Here is a 15,972-nt window from a genome sequence, read left to right on the forward strand (position 1 = left end):
AGCAGAAGTGATAATGTATTTCTAAAGTTAGTCTATTAAAAGGACCAGCAAAGAATAATCAAACCAAGGTGCTTTTTTTCAGTTTTAGGTATTTCAGTGCAAGCTATTATAGACAGTTGTATGATTGTTCCAGCCACCCAAATCCATCAGCTGTGTGTGCTGGCACAGTGCTGTGCTAAAGCAGCTCTATAGCTTCTGGCTCACAGCTGGCCCTCCTTCATCCCGCTGGAAGCGCAAGCAGAGTAAATGAGCATCTGTTTGCCCTCCACATTGTAGACATACCCTCTGGCTTCATTCTTATGGATAAACAAGGGGTGGGTTTGGGTTTTTAAAGAAATATTTTTAATTCTTACGATATTTGTTTTTTATCAAAAAACCACACACAAAACAATGGAGCAGCTGGAAGATTTCTGTAAAAGGCGATACGATTGAATTCTAAAGAATGATAATTCTTATTCTGGCTGACAAGGACTCACTAGTAACTTATTTTTCAATTATTTTTCAACTTTTTATTATTTCATTTCTGAAATTTTTGCCACCCCAATGAATCATTCTGACTGTGGGTAAAGAAAGCCTATGCTGAAAGTGTTGCCTATTGCTTTCTTAGTATTGTGTGTGGAAACTTCTGGAAAAATATTCCAGCAAAACATGAGTGGCAAATCTGATGTCCTAATATAGCACAAAAAAAACCAACAACCAACCAAAAAAACTTAATTTATGAAAATAAGATGGGAATGGGCCACATTAAGCAGAAGAAATTCTTTTGTGCCTTTGCGGTAGCTGAAGAAAAAGTACATATGGTGAGAATTTGAGTCTTATGGGATATCGAGATTGTAATACATGATCAAGGATCTTTTCTATACCATACATATCTGAGGACTTACTTAGATATGTATTTATGTATTTTATATCGCTATTAATAAAGAGGTATTATCGTATTTAGCATTATGTACGAGTCCATTGTGAACCCTTTATACCAGCCTTGCTCTCATTCTAGGCATTTCATTATGTTTTTATTAATGACTTAGCTACAGTAGTTTGGATAGGTCCTGACATCCTGAGACCTTTCGTTACACGTCATACTTCTTCAGCCTGGAGTGGTTGGCTTCACTTTCACCGTTCCATGTAGCTAGTTCTTTAAGTAAGCTCCCTCACTCCTGGCCTTTCTGGGAAATTTATCACTAAACTTTCCAAAGGTTTCCCTTTCTCCCAAATTTAAAATGAAATATCCACAGCACAAGCACTGCTGATTCACTAAGCAAAAGCATCGTGTTTGGATGCATATTCTCTGATTCCCAGGAGAGAGCGAGCAAGCTCAGAGGTGGTTAGAGATGTCTTAAATGTGCTTAGGAGTTTGGAGTCAGCTCTCGACGCTACTGCAGATGCTGGGCACTAGCTTCCATTGGGAAATCTTTATTCATTGAAGTATTCAGTGGGCAAAATATTTTTTCTTCCTCTTAAATAAATAAATAAAGTGTAATTTGCTGACACAAACTATTTGCTTAAAACAGGCAATAGGCCTTGGGGAGATATTTATGATACAGGCTAGATTGACTTTAGCAAGCAGCAGCTGGTGCTTTCACACTGCTCGGTGTTGGAATGATCTTCTGTACTGCAAGGTAGAGAGGCAGAAAATGCAGCTGCATCTTTCTGGAGCTAATTTTAAAAAAAGCAATGAGCTGGTAATTACCACTTTTCCCAGCTGGTCTTTATGAGGGTAAAAGGTTTAATCAGAGATGGAGGATGGAAGAGGAAAATACTAAGCAGGCTGCAAACTGGTGTTAATAAACATCCCTCCTGGAGATACTTAGAAATTTAAGCTCTTGTTGGCTGGGAGGAGCTGGGAATGAAGATTGCCTCCGAAAGGTTATCTAACAGTCCTTGGGGTTACACCCTTTTATCTTAGTTTCCTCAGGATGGGTCTGTGATGAGGTTTTGGTGTGGGCTCACCCAGCTCAGTGTGATCTTCCCAGGCCCGAGGAGGGGGGAACCGAACTGAGCTCATTCCAGAAGGTGCAAAATAAGGGGGATTTTCTATGGAGTTTGTTTCAGTCAGCATCTCATTTCTGCTTGATTCATACAAATAACTTACAAGCTCGATTAATGTGACAAAATATAAATATTTATGCATCCATTTAGCTAATGTTTGGCTCTATTTATAAACAAGAGCATCTTGCAAGAGCTTCTTTTTGACAAGTAAATAAAGTGAGTGCCTGTGTGTTAAATTAACCATGCTTCATTAACTCTTCCAAAATATCAAATCTTAGGTAATAACTAAACCAAAAAGTGAGTGGGTTTGGTGGGGATAACTTAAATACTTAAACTTCAGGAGAACCGGAAGCTGTTACTTACTTTCTTAGTTGATGAGAAAAAAGAGGATAAATCTGTTTGGTTTTACCATTAATTTCAGGTTTTTAACTGTATTATTATTGCAGTGATATGGAGGGTAATAGGAGAGAAGAGCAGTCACATATTAATGTACTGGTCTTAGGGTCATTTTCTGTTTGCTAACTTTTCTGATATGACTAATAGGAAATTGTGTCAAACCCAGGTCTAGTTCAAGGTCTGACTTTTGCGAATCAGAAGCCAGTCTATGAATTCTGATGAATCTATGGGTTCTGATGAATGACTTTTTTGATAGTTCTGCCTGTAAGGAAGTAAGAAAGCTTTTGTGAGCTTTTAAACGGATACTTTTTAATATGCCCTTTGCACACTTAGTTTACCATAGGATTATTCTCTTGATTGACTTTGTTGATGGCATATCAATCTAAGTTGGCTGGATTTGACACCTATGTATTGAACGATAAAAGAATATTTTGCTCTTGTTAGGAAACAATAACTTATTAAGCATGATATGGCAAAATGGATTTAAATCACTTAAAAACGTGTTTCATTTCATCTCTTGATTGCTCAAATCAAAATAATAAAAATGCAATAAAGAACTGAGGCCCAAGTCTAGCAATTCATATTTGCTTTGCTGAAATTTTTCATTTGTTATGATCCTAACTTATTTCTCAATTAAATTTCCTGAGGGTAAAATCTTGAAGTAGGATTCCATGATGCTAAGTGATGAACAGACACAGAACTGGAAAGAGAGCTCCTGTCCCGAGTCTTGCAATTGGATTAGGTGAGGGGATGTCAGCTGGGAGCTGTTCTCCGTGTGGGGGACCGTCGGGGGTTCTCTGCCTCACTGTCCCGGGCGGATGTCTATCCTAGACGAGCAGAAGTCTTTATAAGGGGGCAGAAGGGAATCTTGCCAAAGGCCTCATCCTGCACCTAGTGAGAACAGAACTCAAGATTTCCTCAAGATCTGGGTTGGGGCCAGTTTGACAGGAATCAGATTTCCTTTCCTGGAAGTGGAAGCTGCGTATTTATTTACCTGTGATGTGAGACTGAGCCATCAGGGACCCGGAGTCACAGGACTCGCCGTAAAGCTCTGTACCGTTCCCTTCAGTGTGTTTGCGCTCTGTGAGGGGGACGGGCAATTTCTGGGGTTTGGGGTTCAGGTTTATTCCTGGCTGTGTGCAGAGGCCAAACCAATACATCGCATTTATATAACGCTGGGTTGAGCGAATGGTCTTAGTTTGTGGTATCAATTCTTCTCTTTTCATGCATGATTTTAGGCGTGCAGAGTCCCTTCAGTTAATTATAAGACTGACTTAGTCATATGCAGCCACTGAACCATAGGCAAAACCTTCAAAGTGCAAATTCTGTGCAAGGAAAAAGATATTTTGAAATATTTGCTCATCAAAAGTATTTCTCGGTTGCTGTCACCTGTTATATTGAAATGGATCAATGCCTGGTTTTGCCTTTCCTTCAAAGTCCATCAAACAAATAGTCTTTAAAGTCAGCTAGAGAAAAAAAAAATATCTCTCTTATATCAGGTGTGTAACAGATGAGTATGTGGAAAAACACTTTCTGGTGTTTTTGTCAGCCAAAAGGAAATGGAAGTGTCTTTTTGGCGCTCTGTGAGAGAGAAACGTGCTAATAGAACGGCATCTGGCTAATAACACAGCCGATGAAAACGGGGCCGTGACAGCAAAGGTGGAAAGGTCAGAAAAGAGAAAATTATTTCATTTGGAGGTGAAGGTCATCTGAAATAAGTGATTTCACATTTAAAAGGCCGCCAAGGAGAAAACTGATGAATGTTAACATATTTCTATATTGGTTTATTTCATTCTTTTTTTCTTTTCTCATTTGTAATGCTTACGTATTCAGGAAGTTGAGGTAGGTTTTTCACTTTTAACTTGTAAATATCCATAGAGTGAATAAAAGTGTTTACAACATACCATAATTCATATTATACTTTAAGCTCTTATGATCAACTGTTAATATTGTTATACATGAAATGTATTGATACATGTTAATTATTAATGTGTTAATATTGATTTATTAACATGTTAATATTAAAATGACCTAAGTTTCATATGTTACAGCAGACATAAAGCATTTTAAGTGTATTAGTACCTGTCATAGTAGAAAGGCCTGAAAGGCATAGATTTCTCCGCAGTCATTTTTGTCAAGAAGGTGTTCTATTGAATGGGTATGTTAAATCTCTTTAATCAAGGTGATGGTATATGTTATGTATACATATATTGAATGATATACAGCTGGAAATCAGTGTCCTGCTTAGGCACTGTATATTGCTATATCAGTGTGCTGTTTTTCTGTTGGAGGAAGTTGCAGGGAAATGATGGTATCCGTTCGGATATGTTAGGCGTTCCTCCTCCTACCAAAAGTCACTTCAGGTTAATGTATAAATTTCAGCACCTTGCAGAGTACGAGCACAAAGTCGTGTCCATTTTTCAAGTCAGAGCTTTAGGTGGTATTTAAATGAGACATAGATTTTCTGCTCAGCCATATCTACGGGCAGAATTTCACCTTTACAGTGCCATAACCGTTCAGTTACAGTGCTTGCTCTAGTGCTGTATTTTTTGTTGTCCAACTGGTGTAAGTTATTTCAACTGCTATTGACTGGATTACTCTAATGTATGTGTAGTCATTATTTGCTCCTATAAATAATAGTTTTACGTATTGAAAATCTCAAAGGTTTTCTCTATTCTATTTTTTAGAGTCTTTTCCATATTTTTTCTTATGTAGTTTCCTATGTTATCATAGTATTGTTTCAGTCATACTCTAAAATAAATATAGTTTCAATTTTCAAAAAAGAATACTAAATAGGTCTGCATAAAGGAGAAAAGGAGAAGAAGTAGGTTTATAGAAGAGATGGGCGTTTTGTAGGGGGGGGGGTTGTGAGGGAGGTGCATTTTCTGTAAAATATTCCTTTGACACTGAAATTGAGATAAACCCCCTTTCCTATCCTGATTTCAAAACTGGTTCCATATGCCAACAGCATGAGAAATCTTTCTTGGGATTTGAATTATTTAACAGTTTCTGATGCTGAAAACCCAGCAGCAAAACAACACCTAGGAAAAAATGTAAGCAGGCAACAAAAAATATTTTGTTGCTGGAAAAAAATTATTCTGGTCAAAAAGCTTAAAACCCAACACATTCTGAAAAGTGATTAATGCTTGGAGAATTTAGCAGTACATCATAATCAATTACAACACGTCGTATAGCAGTAAGGAGTTTTTTTGTATTAACAAAGCTGTGGAATTCAAAGGCAAGTCTGTGATTCTATTTCTGGTGTCAAACCTCGTACTTCTGAAGAAAAAGTATAGATACTTTTGATGTATCTGAAATAAATTATGGATAATAATCTTTGTTGTTATTGTGGAACATCATCACTGTCCATGAAGTCAGTATAGACACCAAGCATGGAGATACTCGGAGAAAGAAAGTACTGATAGTCTGGAGGACTACAAAGGGCTGCAAAGATGGTTAGGGGATTAGAACATCTCTCTTATGAGGAAAGGCTGAGGGACTTGGGTCTCTTTAGTCTGCAGAAAAGAAGATTGAGGGGGGATCTTATTAATGCTTACAAATACTTAAAGGGAAGGTGCCGGGGGGATGGGAACAGTCTTTTTTTCAGTGGTGCCCAGTGACAGGACAAGAGGGAACGGGCACAAACGTGACCATGGGCAGTTCCATCTCAACCTGAGGAGGGCCTTCTCTGCTGTGAGGGCGGCAGAGCAGTGGCAGAGGCTGCCCAGAGAGGTGGGGGAGTCTCCCCCTCTGGAGCCATCCCAAACCCACCTGGACGCCGTCCTGTGCCACTGCTGGAGGTGCCCCTGCTCTGGCGGGGGGTGGCACTGGGGGAGCTCCAGAGGGCCCTTCCAACCCTGACCATTCTGTGATTCTGTGATTCATGCAGAAGTCATCCAGCCCCCATCATTCCAGGGAGCCTTTGCCCATCCTTGCCTGCCCCCAGAGCAGACAGAGAAGAGCAGGGTAGCAGTCCACAGTTCTCCAGGCTGGATGCTTTAGTATTTCTGCTTCTCCTGCTGGCCATACGGTTCAGAAAGAAATGTGCTGCCATGAGGTGCATCTACTGGTGTTCAGTGAGGGCATGGAGAGTCCCTGCTCTTCCTGTTACAGCCTGTGGGCTGTTCTGAACCTGGAAAGTGGGACATGCTGGCTTCCAAGTCTCCAAAGTGTTTCAGGTTAGGTTGACTGGATAGCACAAGAGCATGTGAAAATCAGTGTACTGGAGATAAATGGTAAACAAAGCTCTATGGAAGAAATAATTTAGGTGTCTTATTCACACTGAAGGGTTTTCAGTTACCCTCTTGAGAGGAAAAAGAAATCTGTGTCTTTCTGGACAGCTTGATAAAGACATTTCTTTAGTGGCAGCCCTCAAGAAATGAATACAGAATACCAGATATATTATAAAGGAAATAAATATTATTATGCAGAAAAGTATCACAGTGTTCTAGAAATCTTCCATGCTTCCTCACTTCAAATACGTTACTTTGTTGTTGTCACGTCCTCTCAAAGAGGACGCAAGTGAGATATACAGAATATGCTGAAACTAATAACGGTGGGGGTTGAATCCCAGTTCTTCAGGACGAGGGTTGATGGCAGTCTGAAGTGAGGGAAACTTTGCCTTCAGGTAAATATTTGCTAAGTACATAGGCTACAAACTGATCCGACCCACAGAGTTTTCCATTCTTTCTGCAGAGACACTTGTTTGCAACAGAACAATCATTTGGCCAGGCACTCTTGGCAGTTCCTACTGTCTCCCATTTCGAAGTCCAACCAGAATTACGTAAAACAGTACCACAAGACTCACAGCAGAATACATCAGATTTAAGAAGATTTTTAAAAATTTAATAGTGGGAACCGTGATAAAAGTATTCACTACAAGTGCTCCTAAATGTATTTGTACTTTAAGTGTAATGGTTATGATATTATTGCTGTATTTCTGTACATTCACAATGATGAGATTTATACATATTCAAATGAATATAAGTATATACTTTGAATATAAGTAAATACTTTGCTGACCTTTCACTGCACCAGGATGGTGTGTATCATCTTATGTTATCAGAACAGTATGTTGTTATCTTTGCTGTCAGAAGTTGTAGACTGTTATGAAATAATACAGTTATCAGAAAATATTTTGTAATGGACATACTTTGAAAAAAAATTCAGAAGAAAAATTTGAGGTGCTGAATCCAAGGAATTTTTTATTCTTTAATTTCTAACCGTCATTTACTACTCTTTGGGACACAACCTGTTGATAGTTTTATCTGATCTGAGCTAAATACGTTAGGGTCAAAAGATGAGTTGATTCATTTTGAGTTTAGTTATGTAAAATTGTACTGAAAAGTGATTGTTTTTTTCCTGAATTTCCTTTTTTTTTTCCTTCCCATTTAGGATGATTATTTCAGAAACTGGAATCCAAACAAGCCTTTTGATCAAGGTAAAGTTAGTGCACGTTTTGTTGTTGTCACCTGCTATTTTGTGATATCCCCATATAGTTGATGCCTTCCTCCGTCTGTCCCATGCATTAGTGAAGAGCTATATTCATACTTACATCTCATTCCCAATTTAGTCACAGCTTGAGGTGGTTTATCTATAAGGGTTTGACTCATCTCTGTATTTTTCAGCCACATTTTTTAGTCCCCATCCGTTCCAGTTTATATTCAATGAGTATATATGCTTAGAAAGGTTCTCTCTAATGATGAATCTCAGTCTAACATGCAATTTAAAACAGGTATCTTCACATACCTTTTCTTTCACACTAAAAACTTTGCTAAACGAATGTCATAAATGTAATTACTGTATTTCCTAACACTCAAGGGGTGAATTCATTGAAGTTGTAATGTATGAATTTTATGGCTGGTTTTCAAAAGAAATGTGTGTTGTGTATATGCTGCTGATTCAGATAAAGATCCTGTAAATGACATTTTGCACTTTCTCTTGGTGAGTTGTTAAGTTATGGTAGTACTTCAACAATTTCCAGGCCAGCCACCAAAGGATAGGAAAAAACCAATACTAAAATATTCTAATTGTTGTGTCCAGGGTAGCACTGGAAACAACAGACCTACCAGAAAAAAAGAACTTGCTATTGACCAGTTAAAAGAGATCTCAGATAGCAGCTCCATATCAAATGTTCTATGCTTCATGTTCCTAGCTAGCAACAAACTTTTCAGATAGGATGGTAAGAGATATTAATTGTAAATACCATACATAAACATTGCTGGAAACCCTAGTAGCCCTGATGCTACTAGGTGTAGTGGCTTGTGTTTGATGGTTAATGTCAGGTCAGTGAAAAACACTGTATGCAAAGAAATCTCAGCACTCCATCGTCTGAAAGACAGATACAAAAGTAGTGCAAGCTGATAGCATGCCATAATTTTGTCCTTAAAATCAGAATATTGTATTTTAACTTTTGCTATTTGTTATATTTGTCATGCTGACATCAAGATTCCAGAACAGTCCATACCAGAGAAACCTCAAAAAGTGTAATATTTCGGTCTTACATTTCATTACTTCTTAAAGCTTTCTAGAATGTATTTTCTTCAGGACAAATGTGAACAGTTACATTTTGCACAGCTTCTTTTGATTTGGTAGAACCAGTTATCAGCTGTTTGATTTGTGGAGGATAACAACACACACAGCGCCGCGCAAGTCGCTTAGCTTCTCTGGTTTCATTTTGACAGCTGCTCATTTTTCCTGTTTGTAATGTTCAGTGAAGCTCAGGTAACTCCTGCTTGAGAACACATATGAGGTGAGGATATCACAGCTGTAAAATCACAGGCAGATGATAGATTTTTTTTCTATTGCTTAAGGCATTTTTAACATCCTGGATTTCTTTGACTACCTTTGGTTCATTATTGAACATCATACTCTTAAATTGCAGAACACTGGTGCCCTAGAATTTTCTTCAAAATGGTATTCTATAAGTTTCAATCTAGTTCTGCTCTGAAATTTGCAAAGTTTTTTGAACTAATGTTATCCTAAAGTCACATTGAAAGGATTGATCATATGCTCCACAATACAAATTAATTTCAGTCGTGTAGATCCATTGTACAGTCCTTCTCTCTTTTGGATCCTGTGTTCAAAGTTAAGTGGCATTCAAGTAGAGTGTGAGACTTCCTTTGCCCTTCAGAATGTGAAGTGGCTATTTGGATATATAATTGTTGTGATTTTATATTCAGAAAAGGTATTCCTGCAAGCAAATGGCTTAGGCAAATTATTGAGTAGGCAGGTAGGGTTTTTTTTATTTTTTTCTTTTTTAAAAAGATGGGTTCGTGGTAAAACAGTTGTAGTGTGGTACACAGAAGGAAACAAGAAATTGTAAGTTACATGCTCTTCTCCAAGCATGACTTATCTCTGGTGTCGCTGGGATGTAACCAGTGGATAATGGGTGCAGAATAGTAAATGATACCAATGTTAGGTAATTGCAGGAGATGCCCAGTAGTTTAGTTAGTGAATAATTTTTTAATAACTGCTTAAAAAAAAAGTAAGTCATGTTATGGAAAAACTTTTTTATTCCTCTGGAAATCAAATAGTATGAAATCATACTTGTGAATCATATCACAAATAAGAAGAAAGAGTGAATCACTTAAGAAGGAGAAAGAAAGAAAGAAACGAGTGAACAAATGAATGAAGGGGTAAGTCGATAAGCAACAGGCCAGTGGAGGAGATGAAACCACAAGGCTTGCTTTATTTGCTTTCAATTTGAGCTTTGGCGGTCATTTGTTTTACAAACAGGAATCATAAAAGGGAGCAGCTTTGCTGCTCTGAGATTTAAATCTTCAAAATTACTAAAGTGTTTAGGAAGACGATACCCCTTGGAAGTCTCTGAAGGTGCTTTTGGAAATTTCACTTTACATCTATTTTTCTGTTTCATTGCTAAACATGTTCCTTGTATTGTCTGTAGGTAGCTCACAGGATTATCTTCGGGGGCTTATACATGCTAGAGCCGAAAAGTGTAGATTCTGTGTCTTTATGGAAGTGAAACTTCACTGTGAAAGGAAAGGGGAAGATGATGTTTTTGTCAAGGTACAAATCCACAGAGAGATTTTCAAAGGCATTTGAGGGATTTAGGATTACAAATACTATTGACTTCAAATGGAACTTATGCTCCTACTACTTTCAGAGGCCTTGTGACCCTCTGTCTTCCCAAGAGGAAAAACAAAAAGGTAAATCCTGGCAAAATATTGCAAAAAGATTTTGAACTGACTTTCTTTAAAACTCTCTTGTTCATTGTGTTACTGAGATGTCTGACTCTGGGCAAAAACACAAATCGTTTTAGAGAATCTAAGATCACATGTGGATACCTTGAAGCGATACAAACAGTCGTACATCTGTTAAAGATTCCTCTCTCTTTACAAAGAAAAGGATCATTTCTCTTTCAGTGTAAAATTTCTCCTTGACTATGGGTAGTCTGTTGTCAGAAGGCAGAATGCAGACTAAATGATGCAGTCTGAGCGTGGTACTCTGCCTTGCAGAGAGATCTGTGCCTGGCTTTTGTCTCATTTAAATCTTACCAATGGATTTTATTCGGCCAATAGGTCATTCTTTTTGACAAAGAGGTCACTACTCCTCTTGGCCATGGTAAAATTTGCCCTGACTAGAACATTAAAATAGCCACTCGTACCTTTCTAAAGGGATTTCTTACACAGAAAATTATATTAAAAAACTATTGCTTAGTTTAGTTACATATACATGGAGCACGTGAGTCTTTAACCACTGAGCCCTATGTTGTTGTCACCCACAAAATGAAAAGTAGGGACATCATATCATGTTGCTGCTTTGGGCCCTATGAATCAGATGCTAACAAGACTAATCCTCAGTTTATATATACATACAGGGATACATACATGTATATATATATATACACGATATAAATGTGTATATAGAGGGAGTACCATTTAAATAGGAAGTGCTCAGACAAAGAAAGCAAGGAATGCTTTCTTGCTCTTTTCCAAGTGTTTTCTACCACAGGTTTAATTTCTGTCATTTTCCACGCAGAGAAGAATGAATAGTCAGAAGAATTTGTCCTGGACCCTTCATGTGATGCAAGCTGCAAGAAAATTGGTTAATCCATCTTTAGTCTTTACTTCTCCATCCTCCCTGCCCTGACATTTTTTTCAGTGTTGTTCCTTTTGGCATTTGGGTGTTTAAATACCCCCTATGCTCTTGGATTTTGGAGATAGAAATAGTTTTATTTTGTATTCTTTGGGGTTCTTGTATCCAGAGAGCCTGTGCGGATCCCACAGTAAGGAGCCCTAGCTTGCTCCTGTGAACTCAGTAGCAGCTCTGTGTTCTCGCCACACAATTGTTTTTTTGAGAGATATCCCAAAGGCAAATGTTAACCTCACACCACCAGGGTTCTTCCTGCAGTGATTGGAGAGAAGCAGCTTCTTGAGTGGGTCAATGCAAACAGGCAGCTGCTTCTCCCCCTGGGTTATATGGGAAACCTGAGTCTGGCATCACTAAGCCAAACGTAACTTATGTGAATACCCACTCTTTGGGACACGTCTACAGATTTTTAGTGTTTAAAATCTATTTCGAGATTCTAAATCTAAAATAATCTTTGACTATTCTAATTGTGAAGTCTTTATATGGAAGCCAGACTGCAGAAGCCCTTGAAGGGGCTGGGAGGGCAGGGTTTTGAAGTAACTGAAGGTGCATCGTACCTGCCAGAAGTGATCTCACAAAGGCACTGGAGGATTCAGTGTGTTTAGCAGATTTAAAAACCAACAGTAGGCAGAGGTTTTGAAAATCAGCAGAGTTCTGCTTCTAGGCTTGTACTTCATTTGCATCCTTTAAAGAAGAGTCTGCTGAGTCCAACCAACTCTATATTCTTTTTTAAGAAAAAAAAAATAATCTAGCTTTGTTCAGCAGATTGAATTATTTAATTATGCATTTTAAAAACAATAGCAGTGTAATCAAGCTGTCTGCTTTCTGCTTGCAATGCAGAAAGAAATATCTGCATGTATGTCCCAGGAAAAGAAATACCTTGTTTTGTAAAATAGTATACATGACTTCCACTGAAACAACCCCTGGAGTCACATGCGGTATCTTTGCATAACATGCCTTTTCAAGGGAAGTCAACTTGAATGGTTCAGGTGTGTCTCGAAGGGTACTTGAGTGATCAGAATTTATTTTTAGCCTAGCTGCCAGCCCAGCTTTTTATTCATCTTGAACCCAGGAGAAACAAATACAAAGGTAAGCATCTTGTCGATGGAGCCAAGCTAAGGAGGCATTAGGGCTGCAGAAGGCAGGAGAGTATGGAGCCTGAAAATGATTGCCAGTCATTAATATTGAACTCAATTCTGTCAGAGCTGCAGAAGCTAGAAAGCAGAAGAGTGGAAGGGGCAGGTTAGTCAGGATTTTAAAATATGAATCAAAGGGTTGGGAGGTTTTTTTCCTGACAAGGTCATTTGAGAATTCTTAAGGAGCTTGACAGCTAACTTGGCATACTTTCCTAGTCTTCTCTGTCTGCATGGGAGAAAGAAAAGAGGGAACTGGGGAAAAGTTTAGTGTAACATTCTCAATTCAGAGGTTTTGGTATCATAATTAAATGTGTCTGATACTCTGCACCTATTCAGACTTTCCAGAAAATTAACTCATTAAGACTTTATGTATTTATTGTAAGTGAAAACTGTTAAATAAAAAAATAGCTTTAAGTTATTGAAAATTTCTGCTAAAAGCAACCTCTTATGAGCTGTAGTAAATTCTTCTACAGGCAAATGGTTGTTAATAATTTTTATGGTAAGATGCACAAATAAAGAGTACATTTTATTAGGTTTAAAGTTTCTGGAAACAGTTTGGAATGGTGTCCAATTTGCTTGCCATATGGCTTTTTTTAAAGCATCATTACCCAGAACATAGGAACTGTGGAAGTAATGGGATGCACTTGGTATTGCAGATACATAAGCTCTGAGTCCAAGAATGTTTAGACCATTGAGTTGCCTGGATTATTAACAACAAGGCTATAGAAGGGCACAGACACGACACACGACTTGATTCTGTTGTGGCGCTGAACTTTTTCCCAAATCTATGTCTAAAACCATCCACTGAGCTGTGGAATTGTCTGCTCATGCAGGTGCTAGGCTCACCTTTTCCATTTGGAAAGGGGCTGGCTAGAAACATAGTACAATTTTACCCATCGCTGGTGATAGCAATCCCGGGTGTTCCAAGCTGCTGGACTTCTCAGGAAAAGAAGCTCCTGGTTAGAAATGGTCTGAAGTTTCCCCCCCTTGTCCTTTATTCCCAGTCCTCCTCCCCAGTATCTGAGAAACCTGGACAGGGATATTACTTCTCAGGGCTTTCAGGCTTTATCCACTGTACTGCGTGAAAATCTTCATCTGCCTGAATTGGACCTATCAATGACTGACTCTAATGTCAGACACGCTTGTCTAGACTGGACTATAATTATTAATTACAGACATGAACTCTCTATCATTTCACAGAATTCCCCTTGAGCACTAATGAAAGTCTGAACTGGCAAAATACCCTCATTTTTGAAGAGGAAACACTGCTTTTGAGTGGATTGTGGCCTCCAGCGTAGTAGCCAATGACTTTCACAGTCCAGCAGCCCCACGGAGGTGAATTTGTCAAGTTTAGAGTTTTATATCTAGAGGTGGAAGCATAAATACTGGTACATCCTCTCCTTCTGCACTGAATTGTACCTATGTCTTTCCAGTGTCTAACTGGCAAATCCAGACTCCAGAAATGGCCTCCTGCAGCTGTGCAGAATAAAGTTTGCCTAAAATACATAAGCCTTCCAAAACAAAAAGAGTGATAAAAGGAAGCCTGTGATGCAGTGTGAAAATCATAGAACCTACAATTATTTTTGAACATGTAATTTTCTGTTAGCCCAGTTAAGATGTTCTTTCACAAAAGCCTGAATAAATTCCTTTCAGAGAGTTGTTTAATACTGTACACATCTCTAGCCACAAATATATGTTAGTTTTATAATAAATGTTTTCTATTACTGTGCCTCAGATGGCAGATTTCAATTGAATAACTTATTTTGCAATTTATTTTTTGACTGTGGTTGAATTAGTTTTAGAGGCTTATTCATAGGACAACTGCACGTGAATTATGTTTGTAAATCTTCAGTAAATCAGTACAATTTTAAAACATGCTAACTGAATCAACAGAAAACAAAAGCTGAGATGCAGCACATGAAATATACTGTCTTCCATCAAATGCATTTCGAGCACATATGGCTGCTTATATCCTCCAAGCAGATGCACATGGTTCTCTTCATGTGCTAGAAGCATAATACTAAATTCCTTATAAGCTTGTAAGCAGCCAATTTTGTCTTTAAATATGGCATCAGAAGTGACAGAGATGAGGTCCTTGTCTGTGCTCTGGCTGATGTGCTTTGAGCTGAGGCAGTGATCGATAGGTTGCTTGTCTAGAATTTTGTTAGCACTTGGGGAGCACTCGTTAAGTTTTGTCAATAATGGTGCTAGCTTTCTTTTAACATCTCTTACTTCATTGACTGTGAAGCAGACATGATTTTTAAAGGGACATTCATGTCTCCACATCTCATCCAACTCCCACTGAAGTAAATACATTTTTGGGAACATCACAGGGCCCAACCCTGCTCTCATTGACACCGCTTTTTAAGCAGGGGTCTCCTTCCCGCTGTTTCAGTTCAGTTTATAGGAGTTCAGTTTTGGAAACCTACCTAAACTTTTTAAAATGAAGTGTGCTTGGAAAATACATGTCTACAAAGCATCCTTCCTTATTTGCTGTAAGAGAGACCCCACTGTATTATTCAAACTAGCTGCTGTGGTTTGTATTCTGATTTAACAAGGCCAAACCAATCAGGGGCAAAGTCTCCAGCTTCAAAATACTATTTGACTTAAATATTGGATGGTATAGCAGTAAATTTATACTGTATGTCAGAGTGAGTTTTAAATCAGTAGCCAGTAGTTTGAGTAATTTGCACAGTATTCAAACATGGTTACATGCTTGTCAGTTAACAGGTGATTACTGTCATTTGATTCTACTTGAAAACCAAGTATGCCTGTGGAGAATAAAAGTAGAAGGCAGGGTGACAATGGCCATCAAAAGGTATAACGTAGAAATTTTAGGAAGAGAAGAACATCAAAATAAAGACAAGTTATTTCAAAATCAGATTTCAGTGAACTGAGAATTGGTAAGGCAGGAGTTAGAGGAAGAAAAATTAGGATAATTGGCATTTGTCCAATATAGAGGGCACAAACACAAATTATCCAAAAGCCAAGAGCTTGGGTAATGACAAGGCTCTTAGTGACTGCACTGGCAAGAAGTTACTTAAAGTAAGCGCAACTAGTTTGAACTCTTAAAGAAGCACAAACAGTAGCCCCAAACTCAGAAAGCCAAATATAAAATGAGCTGTTTGGGCAACGATTTAAGAATAATAATTTTTTACAAGTGTATTAGAAGGAAGAGCAAAATCAAGAAACATGCTGGCTCAGTGGAGAGAAATGTTTATATAAAGGCATTGATGTGAAGGCCAAACCTGTTATTAGTGATATCTGGTTTTGCTTGGGTTTTCACTTAAAAGGGCAGCTGTGACCAGGTGGCTTTTGTAGTTAATGTCTTCAGCTGAAG

The 15,972-nt window shown here is 38.2% G+C and overlaps 1 protein-coding gene across 1 annotated transcript in view; it reads left to right on the top strand.

Annotated features, from left to right (window-relative positions):
* Positions 1-15,972, top strand: part of SPOCK1 (sparc/osteonectin, cwcv and kazal-like domains proteoglycan (testican) 1) — a 319,586-nt gene that overhangs the window by 101,727 nt on the left and 201,887 nt on the right. Inside the window, exons 2-3 of the mRNA XM_009891093.1 lie at positions 4,219-4,227; positions 7,780-7,825. Of these exons, the coding sequence (XP_009889395.1) occupies positions 4,219-4,227; positions 7,780-7,825 (55 nt within the window). The remainder of the gene's footprint in view (positions 1-4,218; positions 4,228-7,779; positions 7,826-15,972) is intronic.

This window comes from Charadrius vociferus, unplaced genomic scaffold (genome assembly GCF_000708025.1).
Source record: "Charadrius vociferus isolate BGI_N301 unplaced genomic scaffold, ASM70802v2 scaffold370, whole genome shotgun sequence".
NCBI classification, from domain to species: domain Eukaryota; kingdom Metazoa; phylum Chordata; class Aves; order Charadriiformes; family Charadriidae; genus Charadrius; species Charadrius vociferus.